At 40.4% G+C, this 18,183-nt stretch overlaps 1 protein-coding gene and 1 pseudogene across 1 annotated transcript; one reads left to right on the top strand and one right to left on the bottom strand.

Moving 5' to 3' along the window:
- The first annotated feature begins 11,454 nt into the window (after window positions 1-11,454).
- LOC125210923 (protein SHORT-ROOT pseudogene) lies at window positions 11,455-13,485 on the top strand (annotated as a pseudogene).
- A 1,119-nt stretch (window positions 13,486-14,604) lies between these two features.
- On the bottom strand, window positions 14,605-17,833 carry LOC125213060 (Tetratricopeptide repeat (TPR)-like superfamily protein). Its single transcript, XM_048113411.2, has 2 exons — window positions 15,201-17,833; window positions 14,605-15,006 (listed from the first exon to the last, which is right to left on the bottom strand). Exon 1 carries the CDS (start codon window positions 17,662-17,664, stop codon window positions 15,460-15,462), a length of 2,205 nt encoding a protein of 734 aa, XP_047969368.2. The 5' UTR covers window positions 17,665-17,833; the 3' UTR covers window positions 14,605-15,006; window positions 15,201-15,459.
- Between the last annotated feature and the right edge of the window lie 350 nt (window positions 17,834-18,183).

Below are 18,183 nucleotides of genomic sequence, written 5' to 3'. Positions count from 1 at the left end.
ACGGACCGAAATAGTAAACTGTGCCAATATTTGGGGACGGAGGTAGTAACACTTTTCAACTAATATCATTGTCAATAGTACTCCCCTACTTACAAAACATTTTACTCGAGTAGTTTTTATTGAATATTAGTTCCTTGATTCATTTTCTTAGTCAGTATCAACAATTACTTCTAACATATTTTATAATGTCAACTGATATTAATACATTTGAGAAATCTATGATTTCATTCTCAGAGTTCTCACAGGAGTGGTTCTAGTGATAACTTTTTTTTAAAAAATGAGAGCTTTGAGAACTGAAAATCATATCAATTTTTTGATTCTTCAATACCCCCTTCGTCCACCAAATATTGTTCACATTTGACTAAGTGCGTGTTTTAAGAAATTTGAAGAGAATAGGGGGAAAAAGTTAGTAAAATGTGAATCTTAGATTTATATAATGAGTTAGTGGAAAGTATGACCCACTTGTTTAAAATGGAAAAAGCAAATGTGGACAATATTTTATGGACCGATCGAAATGATAAATATAGACAACATTTGGTGGACGGACCGAGTATCAGTTGACATCAAAAAATGTCAGTTACTGATATTGAGTTAGAAACTGATGTTCATAATGTTAGAGTTTGTATACTAGAAATCACCTTTCGAGTGATTGAATACTGTTAAAACTCTTATTTTATTTTCCAAATGAATAAACAGATTATTTTTGTCATAATGTTGTTATATTTTACATTTAATGGTTGTTTATTGCATATTTAAATGTATAAGTAATTTAACAAAGTCTAAGTCTTTGTTTTAGTAGACCGGTTGTGGGCGTCGTCCACTTTAAGGTAACACGGTCAGTTCTAAACAAAGAAAAAGAATTATTTCACAACCTAGATAGGCTTAGACTACCTATCATGAAAGGTTGCAATGTCAGTCCGATTATTTCTAAGCCTTACTGAAATAAGATGACGTTGGTGTGGTATAGCACTGAATGGATCTAACAGCGAGACAGTCTTTATGCTATCTACTGAAAGACGAGGTCTCGTAAATTATTTCTCAATCAATGTACGTTAGCATTGAGCATACGGTATTGATTATGCACTACTTTGACTTACCAAATGGTGCGGGTTTTTCGCAACCCAATAAGCCTGGTATATTGGGTAGTGGTGATTAGTATCTAGCGGTGCTAGGATTGCTATTATGTTGAATCGTGCGCGAGGTGAGTCTCGTTTGATAACATCCTCAAGAGAAGCTTGAAATAAGGTTTTATTATTCGGAACCTAGCTAGTTGGAGTTTAATTACTCTATGAATAATAAATAAGATTTTCTTGCTGAGTCCTCTCTTGGAATAAATAAGATATTAATTAATTAAGTCCATAGCAGACAATAATTAATTAATGGATGTTTCTATCTTAAGTGCGGGAAATAAATATAAAGTATTGGAAACCCGAAGTACTTGTAATTTCGGATTTGGATGGGGAGTGCAGTATTACTTCTGTAGTGGCTGCTCGTAATATTCCAATTTTAAGCTTATATTAAATTGGGTTGAATTTAATTAGTAAAAAGCTAATTGGAGGAGCCCATATCCAAAGCCTTCCATAGATCACTGTCTGGGCCCAATATGTGACTTATTATAAATAGGAGAATAAAGGAGACAGAAAATACACTTGTTTTTCTCTCAAAATTTTCGGCCCTCTCTATTCCTAGTAGAGGTCGAATTTTTCTCCTCCGTGGGAAAGGATTTCTGTCTTCTCTATTTAAGTCCTAGTGTGCTGGTGAGATCAGCCCACCCTGATATCAGTTCACAAGTCCGGGAACCAGTCAGAAGATCCGTGGTTTTGTACTAAAGATCTTCACGAGGAGAAGGCGCTAGCTATCTTCGATTCTTTGGAGAATCATCAAGGTATAATGGCTAAACCTTAGAACAGCATGTTTTAGGTTTCATTTAATTTAAAGCATGTGATTATTTGAGTTATGAGCATGATACGTGAGATGATTACGCGAATAGAATTTGTCTAAATAATCCGCTAAATAGATCTGATTATTATGTAATTGATTTATGCATGCGCTTCCGCTGCCAACCCCTTCAATTGGTATCAGAGCCAGTCTTTGGCTCTGATTATTTGGATTTAAATTTCGCGAAATTCATGTATGCATGCGTTTTTGTTTTCGAAGCATGTTCTTGTTTTTGGCTGTATTTTTATTATGCATGATGAACCCAAGAACTATCGAAACAAAGAACTCAAATTATTGGAACGCACGAGACGTGCGATTCGTCGGCGCTAGCGCCGAGACGAATCGCGCGACATGCGTTGCAATTAGGGTTGTCGAGCGAGTGGGAGCGTGGGAGGTGATCGGCCGGCGACACGCAGACGAGGGTGGCCTCGTGCGCGCCGCCGGCGAGACCGCCGGTCCCGGAACGCCCCGGGAATCGTGTCCGATCAGTGGGAGAAATCCGGCGATCAAGTGGCGACGTGAATGCGAGCGAGGGCTCGTCCACGCCGCCGACATGACCGCGTTAGCAATCTTCCTTGGATGTCCGGCCTTCGACGGCGGTAGAAAGAGGCGGACCTCGCTGCTCGTCCGAGAGCAGCGGGCGTCTTCTTCGCCGCGGCAAAACCCTAACCCTAGCCTAAACCCTAACCCTAGCCATGCCCTGACCGAGCGACGCTGAGCAGGAGCTACGCCGCCGTGAGCGGTGGCAGCTCGTTCATGGGAGTTCGCAGGCGGTCGGAGGGCAAGTCGCCGGTGCGGCGCGGCGGTCGTCGCGCGCTAGGCGACCTCCGGCAATGGAGACGCGGCGCGATCGCGCCGCAGTGGGAGAAAGCGGGAGCAGCCGCGCCGTCGCGCGGGCTGCCGGCGGTGGCTGGGCGGCGAAATCGCCGACCCGGCGGATCCACCCCGGTGTGATTTTGTTGTTCGTCGTGCGTGCGAACCTCGTGCGACGAGATATCGATGAAATCTTATTTTTAATGATTATTTAATTCCTAAATTAATAGATATCATTAAAATATTATTATTTAATTGAAATAAAATATTTTGGGAAGATTTCCCTAGATTTTAGGAATATTTTGATTATTTTCTATATCTATGAATATTTTATATCCTAGATGATGTAGATAAGAATAATTAAATAGTTTCCTAAATTATATTATATATCTAGAATCCTAATTAGGATAGATATGTAGGATTTCATTAAATAATAAAATATATTCTCTTCCCAATCTTAATAAGGAATTAATTTAAGATTATTTATTCATGTCCGTAAAAGATATAAATAATTAATTATTTTAGATAAATCTTATAGAAGACATGAATATGGATTAATCTTTAGTAATTAATATATTATCCTTTAATAAGATGTTTAAAAGATTATAAAAGATTTAATTATCCAGTCAATTAAATACCAACAGAATTTAATTAAGCCTTTAATCTGCACTAAGGCTAAGGATAATTACGAACTATGTTTGTATATGGTCTCCATCGATTGGTCCACAACTTATGAAGCTAATTTCTAATATTATCGCCACCCATGCTGTGGGGACAATAATCCTAAGAAATAGCGAGTTCGTATAGGTGGACTTCTCAAATGTAAATAGTATGGACTAGAAAGTGGTTTCTAATATTATCGCCACCCATGCTGTGGGGACAATAATCCTAAGAAATTACAAGTTTCAGAAGTTCAAACAGAATTTACGAGATAGCTTGGTCTTGTTATCAACGCACGAGCATTGTTATGGGAGTGTGTTGTAGAAACGAGATTCTGTAATGCTAAATCTGATGGTCGTGCTTAGGCAACATTTGGCGGCCATGCCGTGCTGCGGTCTCTGGACTATTCGTCGGTGTTGTGACCAGTAAAAATGTTAAAATTTTAATGCGTATTGACCTCTGCTTGAGGGTACAAAATTTTAATTTTACAGTTGTGAGAATTTGAAAAGTTTTATGGTTTAATCTGCTCAATTTCTTCACATAAGTTTATGACAAATAGTAAATATTCTGTTTTGTAGTGCAACCTAAATCGTCAAAATGTCACTCAATCCTCTTTCTGCAATTCTTAAAGAAAACAAACTCGAGGGCCAAAATTACATAGAATGGAAACAAAATTTGGACATCGTTCTCACGGCTGATGAGTACAAGTTTGTGCTCACTACTCCTCGGCCCCCAGTGCCGGCGGCTAATGCCGCGCAGGCTGCGCGAGATGCCCATAGACGGTGGCACAAGGCGAATGAGATGGCTAAGTGTTATATGTTGGCCTCCATGTCAACAGTGCTTAGACATCAGCATGCCGTCATGGCAACTGCCACCGAGATTATGGAAAATCTCACGAATCTTTTTGGTACTCAGAATCGAACGGCTAAGTCTCAAGCCTTTCGGAGTATCATGTGCAAGTCTATGAAGGAAGGCTCGTTTGTGAGGGACCATGTCCTCGAGATGATGAGCCACCTCAATCAAATTGAGGTTTTGGGAGGCGTCATTGATGCCGAGTCCCAAGTTACTATTATCCTTCAGAGTTTGCCCCCTAGCTTCCAGCAGTTCAAGCTCAACTTTGAGATGAACAAAAGGAATTACACCTTGGCAGAGTTGTTGACTGGACTTCAGTCGGCAGAAGATCTCATGAACCAAGCTAAGGCTGCGATGGTTAGTTCGTCACATCATTCCTCTGGCCCTAGGCCTGGCGCAGGAAAGAAGAAAGTGACAAACCAGGTTGCACCTAAAGATGCTAAGGGAAAGAAAAAGAGGAGGTCGGGAAAGAAGCAAACCGGAAAGTGTTTCAAGTGTGGAGAGAAGGGGCATTGGAAGCCAGATTGCCCTAAAAGGAGCAAGGCTACAGGTATGCACCAAGCTTTAGTTGTTGAGTCATGTTTGGCTTCGACTTCTTCTCATACTTGGGTTATTGACACTGGAGCTACTGATCATATTTGTTTTGATCCTGACTTAATGCAGGTGACAAGACGGCTATATGATGGAGAGATCGAAGTTCAGCTGGGCGACGCTACTAAAGTGGCGGCCGTTGCAGTGGGAGACGTTTATTTGCGTTTTAGTAGTGATAGATTTTTGATTATGAAGAATGTTTTGTTGATACCTTCTTTTAGAAGAAATTTAATTTCAGTTTCTAAATTGGTTTTTGATGGATATTCGATTTCTTTTAATGACAGTTGTGTTATTAAGAAAGATGGTTCTTATATCTGTCGTGGTATCATGGAAAACAATCTGTACACAATCGTATCTACACAATATAATGATCGCAAATTAGAACTCAATAATGCATCGAAAATTTCAAAGAAAAGAAAAGAACCTTCAAGTTCAATGAACGAAACGTACTTATGGCACCTTAGACTTGGTCATGCCAACCAAAGGAGGATTCAAACACTTGTGGATCAAGACCTTCTTAAAGGGCTAGATACTGAATCATTTTCCACGTGCGAATCCTGTTTGGAAGGCAAGATGACCAAGAGACCTTTTAGAGTGAAAGGAAATAGGGCCAAGGAAGCACTAGAACTCGTTCATACTGATGTGTGTGGACCAATGTCAACCGAGGCAAGAGGCGGCTTTCGCTATTTCATCACTTTTATTGATGATTACTCGAAAGTTGGATATGTTTATTTGATGCGCTTTAAGTCTGAAGCTTTTGACAAGTTCAAGGAGTTTAAGGCTTATGCTGAGACGCATCATGGAAAACGTATCAAGAGCCTGCGATCTGATCGTGGAGGCGAATACCTCAGTGCCGAGTTTTTGGACTACTTATCAGTAGAGGGAATTGAATCCCAAACGACTGCGCCGGGCACACCTCAGCAGAATGGCGTAGCTGAAAGAAGGAATAGGACCTTGTTAAATATGGTCCGATCGATGATGAGTTATGCACGACTGCCTATTTCGTTTTGGGGACATGCCTTGCTTTCCGCGAGTCATATTTTAGACAATTTACCGTCAAAATCTGTTCCTGCTACTCCATATGAGTTGTGGACCGGGCGTAAGCCTAATCTAGAACATCTCAAGATATGGGGGTGTCCAGCTCATGTTTTGGAAAAGGATCCAACTAAGCTGGGCTCAAGGACAGAGGTATGTTTGTTTATAGGGTACCCCAAAGGTTCGAAAGCTTATGAATTCTATAGTCTCCGAGACAAGAAAGTCATTGTGAGTACTCACGCGACATTCTTAGAGGAAGACTTTGTTATGAATCATAAACCCAGCAGTGAGGTAGCTCTTGATGAGCTCACTTCAGTCACAAGTTCCATTAACCAAGAACAAGTACCATTAGTACAACCAATTCCCGAACCTTCAACTTCTACACCTAACATTGTAGTGCCGCGCCGCAGTGGGAGGGTCTCTCATGAGCCCGAAAGGTACATTGGTTTGGGAGAATCTATGGATCACTCTTCGGACAGTAGTGTACCAGATCCCTGGAATTTTGCAGAGGCGCAGGCGGATATCGATCATTGCGAATGGGTGAAAGCAATGGATTCGGAACTACAATCTATGATAGACAAAGACGTCTATGATTTGTCCGTCCTACCCGAAGGCTGTACTGCCATTGGGAGCAAATGGATATACAAACGTAAACGTGGACCCGATAGACGAGTTAAAGTCTTCAAGGCAAGACTAGTGGCTAAGGGGTATACCCAAAAGGAAGGTGTCGATTACGACGAGACCTTCTCCCCAGTGGCCATGCTCAAATCGATCCGAATACTATTGTCTATTGCAGCTTACATGGATTGGGATGTATGGCAGATGGACGTTAAGACTGCGTTCTTGAACGACAGTCTTGAGGAGACCATCTACATGGAACAACCCGAGGGTTATGCCGTCAAGGGCAAAGAGCACATGGTTTGGAAGCTTAAGAAAGCCATTTATGGCCTCAAACAAGCATCTAGGTCATGGAATCAGTGCTTCGATCAAACTGTTAATAAGTTTGGATTCGAGAAATGCCCTAACGAGAGCTGCGTGTACAAGAAGGTAGAAAAAGGGAATGTGGTGTTCTTAGTTTTATATGTAGATGACATTCTTCTAATTGGAAACAATAAAAAGATGTTGTCATCAGTACGAACTTGGTTGTCGAACCAGTTCGAGATGAAGGACATGGGAGACGCGGGACACATTCTAGGCATCAAAGTCCTTAGGGATCGTGAGAAAAGAATGTTGTGCTTATCCCAAGAACCCTACATCGACACTGTACTTAGTCGCTTTAGCATGCAAGATGCCAAGAAAGGTTTCTTACCTTTTAGACATGGCATCCATTTATCTCAAGAGATGTGTCCTAAGACAGCATCTGAGATAGCAGAGATGAGAAGGATACCATACGCCTCGGCTGTTGGTAGTCTCATGTATGCTATGCTTTGTACAAGACCCAATATTTGCTTTGCTGTTGGCATGGTAGCAAGATATCAATCAAATCCTGGCCAAGGACATTGGACTGCAGTAAAGAACATACTCAAGTACCTTAAACGGACTAAGGACTATGTTCTAGTTTACAAAGCAGGCGAGCTATGCCCTTTGGGATATACTGATTCAGACTTTCAAGCTGATCAGGACTCGAGGAAATCTACTTCTGGCTATGTGTTTACCTTAGGAGGTGGAGCCGTGATTTGGAAGAGTGTAAAGCAGAAATGCATTGCAGACTCTACCATGGAAGCCGAATATATGGCCGCTTCGGAGGCTGCAAAGGAGGCTGCATGGCTCAAGAACTTTCTTATGGACTTAGGTGTGGTTACGAATCTGCCCAAGAGCATCACCATTTATTGTGACAATTCTGGTGCTGTGGCTAATTCGAAGGAACCAAGAGCTCACAAAGCGAGCAAACACATTGAGAGGAAGTATCATATCATCAGAGATATAGTGCAGAGAGGAGACATACAAGTGGTCAAGATTGCGTCAGAGAACAACCTGGCAGATCCCTTCACTAAGGCATTGGCGGTCAAACCGTTCGAACGCCATGTAGAAGGAATGGGAGTTCGACTCGCTCGAGACCTCAACTCGCTTTCAGTATAAGTGGGAGAATTAGACGTAGTGCACATTTTTTTTTGTATACTCGAAAGCTGTTTTGAGTATAAGTGGGAGATTGTTAGAGTTTGTATACTAGAAATCACCTTTCGAGTGATTGAATACTGTTAAAACTCTTATTTTATTTTCCAAATGAATAAACAGATTATTTTTGTCATAATGTTGTTATATTTTACATTTAATGGTTGTTTATTGCATATTTAAATGTATAAGTAATTTAACAAAGTCTAAGTCTTTGTTTTAGTAGACCGGTTGTGGGCGTCGTCCACTTTAAGGTAACACGGTCAGTTCTAAACAAAGAAAAAGAATTATTTCACAACCTAGATAGGCTTAGACTACCTATCATGAAAGGTTACAATGTCAGTCCGATTATTTCTAAGCCTTACTGAAATAAGATGACGTTGGTGTGGTATAGCACTGAATGGATCTAACAGCGAGACAGTCTTTATGCTATCTACTGAAAGACGAGGTCTCGTAAATTATTTCTCAATCAATGTACGTTAGCATTGAGCATACGGTATTGATTATGCACTACTTTGACTTACCAAATGGTGCGGGTTTTTCGCAACCCAATAAGCCTGGTATATTGGGTAGTGGTGATTAGTATCTAGCGGTGCTAGGATTGCTATTATGTTGAATCGTGCGCGAGGTGAGTCTCGTTTGATAACATCCTCAAGAGAAGCTTGAAATAAGGTTTTATTATTCGGAACCTAGCTAGTTGGAGTTTAATTACTCTATGAATAATAAATAAGATTTTCTTGCTGAGTCCTCTCTTGGAATAAATAAGATATTAATTAATTAAGTCCATAGCAGACAATAATTAATTAATGGATGTTTCTATCTTAAGTGCGGGAAATAAATATAAAGTATTGGAAACCCGAAGTACTTGTAATTTCGGATTTGGATGGGGAGTGCAGTATTACTTCTGTAGTGGCTGCTCGTAATATTCCAATTTTAAGCTTATATTAAATTGGGTTGAATTTAATTAGTAAAAAGCTAATTGGAGGAGCCCATATCCAAAGCCTTCCATAGATCACTGTCTGGGCCCAATATGTGACTTATTATAAATAGGAGAATAAAGGAGACAGAAAATACACTTGTTTTTCTCTCAAAATTTTCGGCCCTCTCTATTCCTAGTAGAGGTCGAATTTTTCTCCTCCGTGGGAAAGGATTTCTGTCTTCTCTATTTAAGTCCTAGTGTGCTGGTGAGATCAGCCCACCCTGATATCAGTTCACAAGTCCGGGAACCAGTCAGAAGATCCGTGGTTTTGTACTAAAGATCTTCACGAGGAGAAGGCGCTAGCTATCTTCGATTCTTTGGAGAATCATCAAGGTATAATGGCTAAACCTTAGAACAGCATGTTTTAGGTTTCATTTAATTTAAAGCATGTGATTATTTGAGTTATGAGCATGATACGTGAGATGATTACGCGAATAGAATTTGTCTAAATAATCCGCTAAATAGATCTGATTATTATGTAATTGATTTATGCATGCGCTTCCGCTGCCAACCCCTTCACATAAATCAACAAACTAATATAGAGTAAAAAATTGATATATTTTATGATGATAACTGATGTCAATATATCTGAGAACTGATATAATTTGGACTTAAGAAAAGTTTTGTCGAGTTAATAAATTCTGAAGTTTGTTAAATAAGATCTAACCAAATAACCTCTTAAATAAGAATAGATTAAAATAAGTATTTAATGAATAAAAAATTATACAAGGACGTAATGAAACAAAATGATATATGAATATAAGAATCAAATAAAACATAAAATTAAATAAAAATCTAAGAAAGAAAGTAGATTAGTATAAGGATGGTTTTGACTATATTAAATAGTTTGAATACATGCATCATTTCAAGCTTATCATCAAAATATTAACAATTAAAAGTTTATAGTTTAGGAAACTTTTAATTAGTTCATAATGCAAACTATAACAAAATCAAAGTTATTGTATTTTGGCGCAATTGATATGACAAGAATTCGTATTCGTACCCTTGATAGATCATGTAGAATTTATACAAGGAATAATCGGTGATAGAGAATGATTCATAGAGATTGGAGCCAGTCAATGAAATGACTGTCTACACACTCATTGTTAATATAGTTGGAATATGAAATTTCCTGGGATTTCGCAAGGCTTTGTCCCTATATATTCATCTACTCTACTCTATTCTTCACAAAGCACTTTGTCTTAATAACAACATAGCTTCATCTCCATGTATAGTAGGAGTAGCTTATTTCACCATTATCCATAAAAGACAGCATTCGTCCAAACCGGAGAATTTTCTCAATCATCAATTGGAGAAAAAAACAAAAATTTAAGATATTATCTGAAAGTTGAAAACATGAGACGTTATTCATCCTAAAAAATTTGCAACTTTTTAGTCTATAACTCCATCACCATATATTTGGCCAAAAATTACTAAAAATAACTGAAAATGTGTATTTCTTGTTAAGATTGCTGATCTGTTCTTATGTATACTTCAATATAGTGCTAATTGTTTTTAGGAGTATTAATATTGTTTCCATTATAGCAAATTGATACATGTATGTATGTTTATGCAAAAACATTCAGTCACACCTGTAATTCTTCCTATACATATACGCAGGGGCAGAGCCAGAATTTCAGTATAAGAGGGGCAAAAGTATACAGAAGAAAGTTTTAAAAAGTAGAGGAGGGTCATCTATGAAGAAATTTGAATATATTTACAAATTTGATGAACAAAATATGCAACATGCATGATTACAATTGGTCCACATAGATACCATGTGGCTCCGCCGCTGCATATACGGATACATGGGTTATTATTTTTTCGTTGGAATTACATTTCGTGTAAAGCATCATAATTTTTTTTTTTAATTTTTTCTCCTTATTGAATTCGAATTTCGAACGCTCCAAATATGCATTCATCCACCAAAATAATGCATTAATCAAAGAACTTAAAAAATTAATTCACACATTCTCAATTTATTTATCAATCGAAAATATGGTCCTCAATTTGAATAAGAACTCTCATCCAAAATGTTTTTGTAAAGACTAATAGTGTTTTCTCTTTCCGACTTGTTAATTAGAGGTGAAATCGTTTTAACAAGTAAAAATATGTTCTTACACATACATAACTATACAATATTCGAGACATTACAATTATACTAATAAAGAAAGAACTTTAAATTCAAATATCTAGGGGAATGGTCCACTTAGCCAAGAAAAGACTTGAAAAAATGTGGAGAAAGCAGTGTAATATTGATAGAAAAATGGTGGGGGAGCAAATAAAGAAAGTGGAAAAAGGAGCATGGCCTTGATATATGAGATGATGAACGTAGAAAACGCTTTTGGTATAAAGAAAAGTATTGGCAGAGTTTGGTGAGGAAATGGGAGGCAAAATATGAGTGAAAGCCCGCCTTATATATCTTGATATATAGTGAGAGATTGAATATATAGATAGATAGATAGTGGTGTGGTGTGGGTGCCTTCCATCATGACCAAGCACGCCGGCAGCTTTTCTCTCTCTCGATACCCAAATGTCACGCCTGCTCTCTCTCTCTCACACATTCACACACATAAAGCCTACATAAAGTTGCATGAAAAGCAATTTCCCACTACTTCCCCATTTCCATGCCCCATCCACTTTATCCTTATTTTATACCCACAAACACAATCTCATCTTATTATACCCTATCTAGCTAATCCCATTTTATATATATTTGAAACAGAACCAACCCCTTGTTGTCTTTTAATATCATCAAATTGCTAAATAGTGTAGTAGTAGTACCAAGTCCAAGATTCCTCCCTCTTGTGTGATTATAAAGTGAGATTTGTGTGTTTGATGTGTGGGTCATTTGATTAGATGGATACTTTGTTTAGGCTGGTTAGTCTCCAATCCGACCAATCCATTAATTCTAGCCGAACCTCAAGTAGCTCGCGATCGCAGAATCACAACTACCATCATCATCAAGACGAGGAATGCCTCAACAACTATTTCATGGATCATGAAGAGGACTTCTCCTCCTCTTCCTCCTCCAAACACCACCAAATCTCCACCACTGATCACCACCGCCATGCCTACGACCAATCCTCCTATATTTCCGCGGCGCCGCACGACGTGAGCATGGCATTCTCCGGGCAAAACAAGTGGGCCACGGAGATCCTTCTAGAAACAGCTCGAGCTATTAGTGATAAAAACACCGCTCGCTTTCAGCAGCTGATGTGGATGCTCAACGAGACGAGCTCTCCCTACGGCGACGTCGACCAGAAGCTCGCGGCTTACTTTCTACAAGCCCTCTTCAGCCGCATGACCGACTCGGGCGAGTTGAACCGCCGCAATTTGATCTCGGCCGCCGAGAAGGCTGCGTCCTTCTCCGCCACCAGAGAGACCGTGCTCAAGTTCCAGGAGGTCAGCCCGTGGACCACGTTCGGCCACGTGGCCTGCAACGCCGCGATCATGGAGGCCGTGGATGGATCTGCCAAGATCCACATCGTCGATCTCAGCAACACCTACTGCACGCAGTGGCCGACGCTGCTCGAGGCCATCGCCACGAGATCCGACGACACGCCGCACCTCCGCCTCACCACCGTCGTCGGAGGGCGCGGCGACGGCGCGAGCGCCGGCGCCGCCGCGGTGCAGCGCCTGATGAAGGAGATCGGGAGCAGGATGGAGAAATTCGCGCGGCTGATGGGGGTTCCGTTCAAGCTCAACGTGATCCACCACGCCGGAGACCTGTCGGAGCTCAACCTCGCCGCGATCGGGATCGAGGAGGACGAAGCCCTAGCGATCAATTGCGTCGGATCGCTGCGATCGGTGAGGGCTACGGGCAACAATCGGGATCAATTGATCTCCAATTTCAGGAAATTGAGGCCGAGGATCGTCACAATCGTGGAAGAGGAAGCAGATCTGAACATCGGCGACGGCGGTTACGAGTTCGTGAGGGGATTCGAGGAGTGCCTGAGGTGGTTTAGGGTTTACTTCGAGGCGCTGGAGGAGAGCTTCCCGCGGGCGAGCAACGAGCGGCTGATGCTGGAGAGGGCGGCGGGGAGGGCGGTGGTGGATCTGGTGGCGTGCCCGCCGCATGAGTCGGTGGAGAGGCGGGACGCGGCGGCGAGGTGGTGCCAGCGCATGCATGGAGGGGGGTTTAGGGCTTTGCCGTTTAATGAGGAGGTGAACGACGATGTGAGGTCGCTGCTGAGGAGGTATAAGGAGGGGTGGACGATGGGGCAGAGAGGGGATGCCGCCGGAATATTCCTTTCGTGGAGGGAGCAGGCGGTGGTGTGGGCGAGTGCGTGGAAACCCTCGTAGGGCTGCTGTGCATGACTCTGGGTAGTGTGCTGCGGAAAATTAGTGAATTGATTAATGGGTTTGATTAAATGATTTTCTCCACAAAAAATTATTTTTATCCTTTTCTTTTTGTGGCTTTTATGTTTTTTTTTTTTGTTCTTTTCCAATTTATGGATTGGTTTGATCAATTGAATTAATTGTCATTAACAATTTTGCGTAAATTTGTGAGTTGAAAATACAAATATTAGCTATGGCCTATGGTAATTCGAAAAGAAGGTTGGTTTCTATATATCCTTTGCATCTCTCACATATCACATACTATCTAGGGTTGTTTACTTAAAATAGCACCAATTTTAGCCTGATTTTTGCTGTAGAATAGTTTTAATATGTAGCAAAATTGACATGTCAAAAATATTCCGATTAGCATGGCATGACACTTCAATATCTTAATAACAAGCACCCATAAAAAGATGCAATATACTCATAAAAAGATGCAATAATAAGCACACATGAAATTGACATGTCAAAACTATGCGAGTAAGTATTATGGTTGAAATTTATGACTTCGTTGAAATGTAGTATTCATCTAAAAATCGTAAAATATTTTTATTATTGTAACAAAATACAGTAGTACTATAAAACATGTCGAAATCCAAAGTAATCAAAGTTTCTGTTTTTTTAATAATCAAATTAGTTCCTGTTATTTTTTTCTATGAACTCTATATTTATAAATGATACTATTACTACATGCATAATTCTTACTATTAATGTAACTTGATATAAATAATTTTATTCCACGACCATGTACTTAGCGAGTTCAATTTTAGAACGCAAAATATCATGTATCTATATAAAATTGAACGTATCTACATGTGAATTGTTAGCATGCTCTTGTTTATTGAATTAACATAATGGAGTTGGTAGGTATCTATGTGATATTCTGATATCAAAAGCTACACAAACATATTATAAACAATTTCCAGTATAAAAATCTCTTAAATTTCGTCAGAAAGATAAAAAAAAAAGAAAAAAAAAGGAGTCATTATCGTGATTGTGTCCAAGGAATCTAGGAGTAAGGACTTAGGCCGGCAGTTTGAAATGTATATAAAAATTGGTGTTGGCAATTAGTCGTTAGACTACCAAAACAATATAATTAATTGGGGGCTCTATTCTAATTAAGTACAATGCCTGTATAAGTAATTGGTTGGGGGCTCTATTCTATTCTCAAGTCTAAACCACGAGCATAAGAGTTATAAAGTTAATTTTATCCAATAATTAAGAGCTTTTTTGCATTTTTGTTTAACTAGATCTTTAGTGGTACGAAGTAAGAAGGGTATCAGTATTATCTATGCTAGTAGTTATAAAGAAAATTGCAACATTGTATGACTAAACTTCACTAGTCAGATGAAATCATATAAGCCATTGCAACTAAGTGAAGTCTCGTCTAAATTAACTTACAAGAATCGAGCTCTAGAAACACATTCTGAACAAACATTGTGCCACTTCTGCCGCGAACTGCAACTGCAGCTTCTCGTCTGCAACTGCTCTCCAGCTTCTTCCACATTTATGCTCCTCATCATCTCTAGGTCAGTTAAAATTAATCTGGGCCTTGGTAAGAATGACGATACCATTTCATAGCCCTTCTGCATAGTCCTTTGCTCCATCTGCATATGACGAGGTTGGGTCTTCCCCTTCATCCAATGATATATCAACCTTGGAGCAATTCTATACTGATGCTTTACCTGCCCAGGAAGTAAAAGAATGTACATCACAAACTCATAGCAGAAATGATCCAAAACAACAAGCAGCTAAAGAAACAAAAGCCAATACAGCATCTTATGTTATTCTCTACCTAGGACAAATAAAGAAACAAAAAAAAGAAAAGAACTTAAGCAAAAATCAAGAATCAAGCCAATAGCATGTGCAATGTACATACCTTAACCAAGGTTCCCTTTTTCGTCAATACCATCGAAAATTCCAGTCAAAATCCTTTCTCAATCTGGAGGCATTGAATGATGATCCTATCACATATGCAGAATAACTTCTTGTAGGAATAACATGATATTGAGCGAGATGCAAAACCAAAAAAGACGTCTTCTAATCTTAGCTGCAAGGAAATTCCCACTTGCAACACTAACACCATCACGCAACCTACTAAGGTCTGCAGTTTGCTCTGTCCTTGTTTTCCCTTCTTATCATGGGGAGATCCAACTTCTTCCAGGTTGCTTCATCACACCATATTTCTTCATCTCTTCCCTAAACCTAGCTGCCTCTTCCCATTTCCCAGCATTAGCATGAAGATTCGACAGCAGAATGTAAAGCGAGGGATCATCATCATGCCCTGTTTCAAGAAGAAACTTTCCAACTATATTTCCCAAATGCAGATGGCCATAGGCTGCACAAGAACTCAACAAAGTCCACCAAACGCTCGGGTCGATATCACTGCCACTATCCTTGATCAGCCTCTCCGCTACATCAAGAAACCCGGCCCGCCCTAATAGATCGACCACACAAGAGAAGTGATGCATTTCGGGCTCAATGCCATATCCCTTCACCATCAAATTGAAGATCCTAATACCATCAGAAACTAAACCTGCATGGCTGCAAGCTGATAGCACTGCAGTGAAAGTTGCCTTATCCGGCCTGACTGTACTCGAACACTGCATAGCCTCAAACCACTCGATGGCCTCCTTGCCCTCTCCGTGCAGTGCATGGGCGGAGATCACTGAGTTCCAAGAAACAGCATCTCTATTGGTCATACTGTGGAACACTTTCAATGACCAGTTCAAAGCCCCACACTTGGAGTACAACGCAATGAGGGCATTACCAAGCAAGGTGTGAACGAAATAACCCAATTTCAGTAAGTAAGCATGAACTTCCTTCCCATGCAGAAGATCTGATATACTGGAGCAAATGCTTAAAACAAGGCTCAAAGTGTAATGATTTGGTTTTAGACCTAATTCAAGTAATTCCGAAAATTGTTGCAGCCCTTCCTCTGGGAATCCATTTAATAGAAATCCAGATATCATTGCATTCCAAGATATTACATTTCTTGAGTGCATTTGACAGAAGATTTCGTGGGCCTTCTCTATCGCACTGTTCCTAGATAACGCTGAAAGCAATGCGTTTGCAACTTCAACTCTGTGAATGAGCGCCCTTTTCACTAGAACTGCTTGTATCATCTCAACTACCTCTACTGAATCTAAGTTTGCTAGCAAGCTTCCAATAGTGAATTCATCTGGCTCAACGCAATTCCTTTGCATCTGAAGGTAGGTGGAGATAGCATCTCCACTCAGGCTCTCTTGAGCATAGCTTGCTATAATGGCATTCCATGACACGACATCCTTCACTTCCAACGCTCTGAAAACCAAACACGCTGCAGCTAACTCTCCGCAATTAGAATACATGCTTATTGCTGCATTATTAACTTTAGTGGAGTCTCCAAAACTCATCTTGATAGCTTGGCCATGTACTTGAGTAGCAAGTTCAGAATCGAAACAAGCTCCCATTACACTCACAAAAGTCAATTCAGTTGGTTTCAGACCAACGGTTTGCATATCTTTGAACATCAACAGAGCTTCTTCATCTCTTTCCATACTGACCAATCCCGCTATAACTGCATTATATGCTATCTCGTCACCAACTTCTCTCCCGATTTCCTCAAACGTTTCACAAGCATCACCAGCACTTCCACATTTGAAATACATAGTGAGCAATGAATTAGCGACGGACGCCTTCCTCAAAAATCCGTTCTTCAAAACCAAGCAATGAAGTTGCCTCCCAAAATCAAGCTGCCCAGCTGTACATAAGCTCACAACACTAGCAAACGCGTAGTTATCCGCTTTCACATCAAGGATACGCATTCTCCGGAAGAAATCGAACGCAAGCCCATCAAGGCCATTCTCAGCGCAGCCCGTGATCATCGCATTCCAGACTTGCACATTTCTTTCAGGTATTTTGTCGAACACCATACGAGCATAATCAAGTTCGCCGAGCTTCGTGCAAGCTGACAACAGTGTCGTATGCGAGTACACATCGGGCTCGCTTATATCAGTATAGACCCTTTTCACCGATGCCAAGTCCCGCAACTTCGCATACAGCGAGAGCAGGGCATTCGCAACGTGAGAGAAGCTTTGAAGGCCGGATTTGACGCAGAGATTGTGGAGTTGGGCACCCACTCTGATTTCGCGGGAGTTGGCGCAGGCTGTGAGGGCTGTGGAAAGAGTGTAGTGGTCGGGTTTGAGGTGGCGGAGAGAGTGGATTTGTTGGAAGAGATGGAGGGCGTCTGAGAATCTGTGGGCGTGGACAAGGTTCTTGAGAGAGCAATTGAGTTTGATTAGTTCTGGAACAGAATTATCTGCTAAGGCTCCCTTGGTATTTTGGTAGCATTTTAGCATCATTAGCTCATCCCAAATCCAAATCAGTTATGCTACTGTGAAGTTGATTGAATCAGAGAGATTAATACACCTAACTCTCTAATTAGAGAGATTATATGATTCCACTCCTTTTACACAATTGGTGATGGGAACTGCATACAAAAGCAAGACAATACTGAATCAGGAACTTCCCTAAATCAAGAAAGTAGATTTCATTTTTGAGAGATAGAGCCAATTCGTTTTAAAATGGAATTAGTGTTGGGCTGGATTGTTATTTTTTAAATGGATGGGTTAATAAATTTAAATTAAGTTTGGGCTCAAGTTTTAATGGAAGTGTGGGCCGGAGTATTATGTTAATTCTATGATTGGACTGAGGATTACTTCTATTATTTCGAGCCCACGCTTCTTGAATCCTCTTCTAATCGCGATGAACCAAGTTTGTTATCTTTAGCGAATTGTGATCGTGACATCGGCCCCAAAACAAGCTAAATATCACATTGTAGCTTCGCAGATCCGACAAACATGGGTGAGCAATTATGGCCA

This window comes from Salvia hispanica, chromosome 3 (assembly GCF_029641045.1).
Source record: "Salvia hispanica isolate PSC_SH4W2 chromosome 3, Shi_PSC_v1, whole genome shotgun sequence".
Taxonomy (NCBI): Eukaryota; Viridiplantae; Streptophyta; class Magnoliopsida; order Lamiales; family Lamiaceae; genus Salvia; species Salvia hispanica.
Note: the sequence above shows the minus strand (reverse complement) of the source record. Positions and strands in the feature narration are given on the sequence as shown.

What these genes read in the sequence shown, in the direction of transcription:
- LOC125213060 (XM_048113411.2), bottom strand. Translation starts at nt 17,664, where the DNA reads ATGATGCTAAAATGCTACCAAAATACCAAGGGAGCCTTAGCAGATAAT.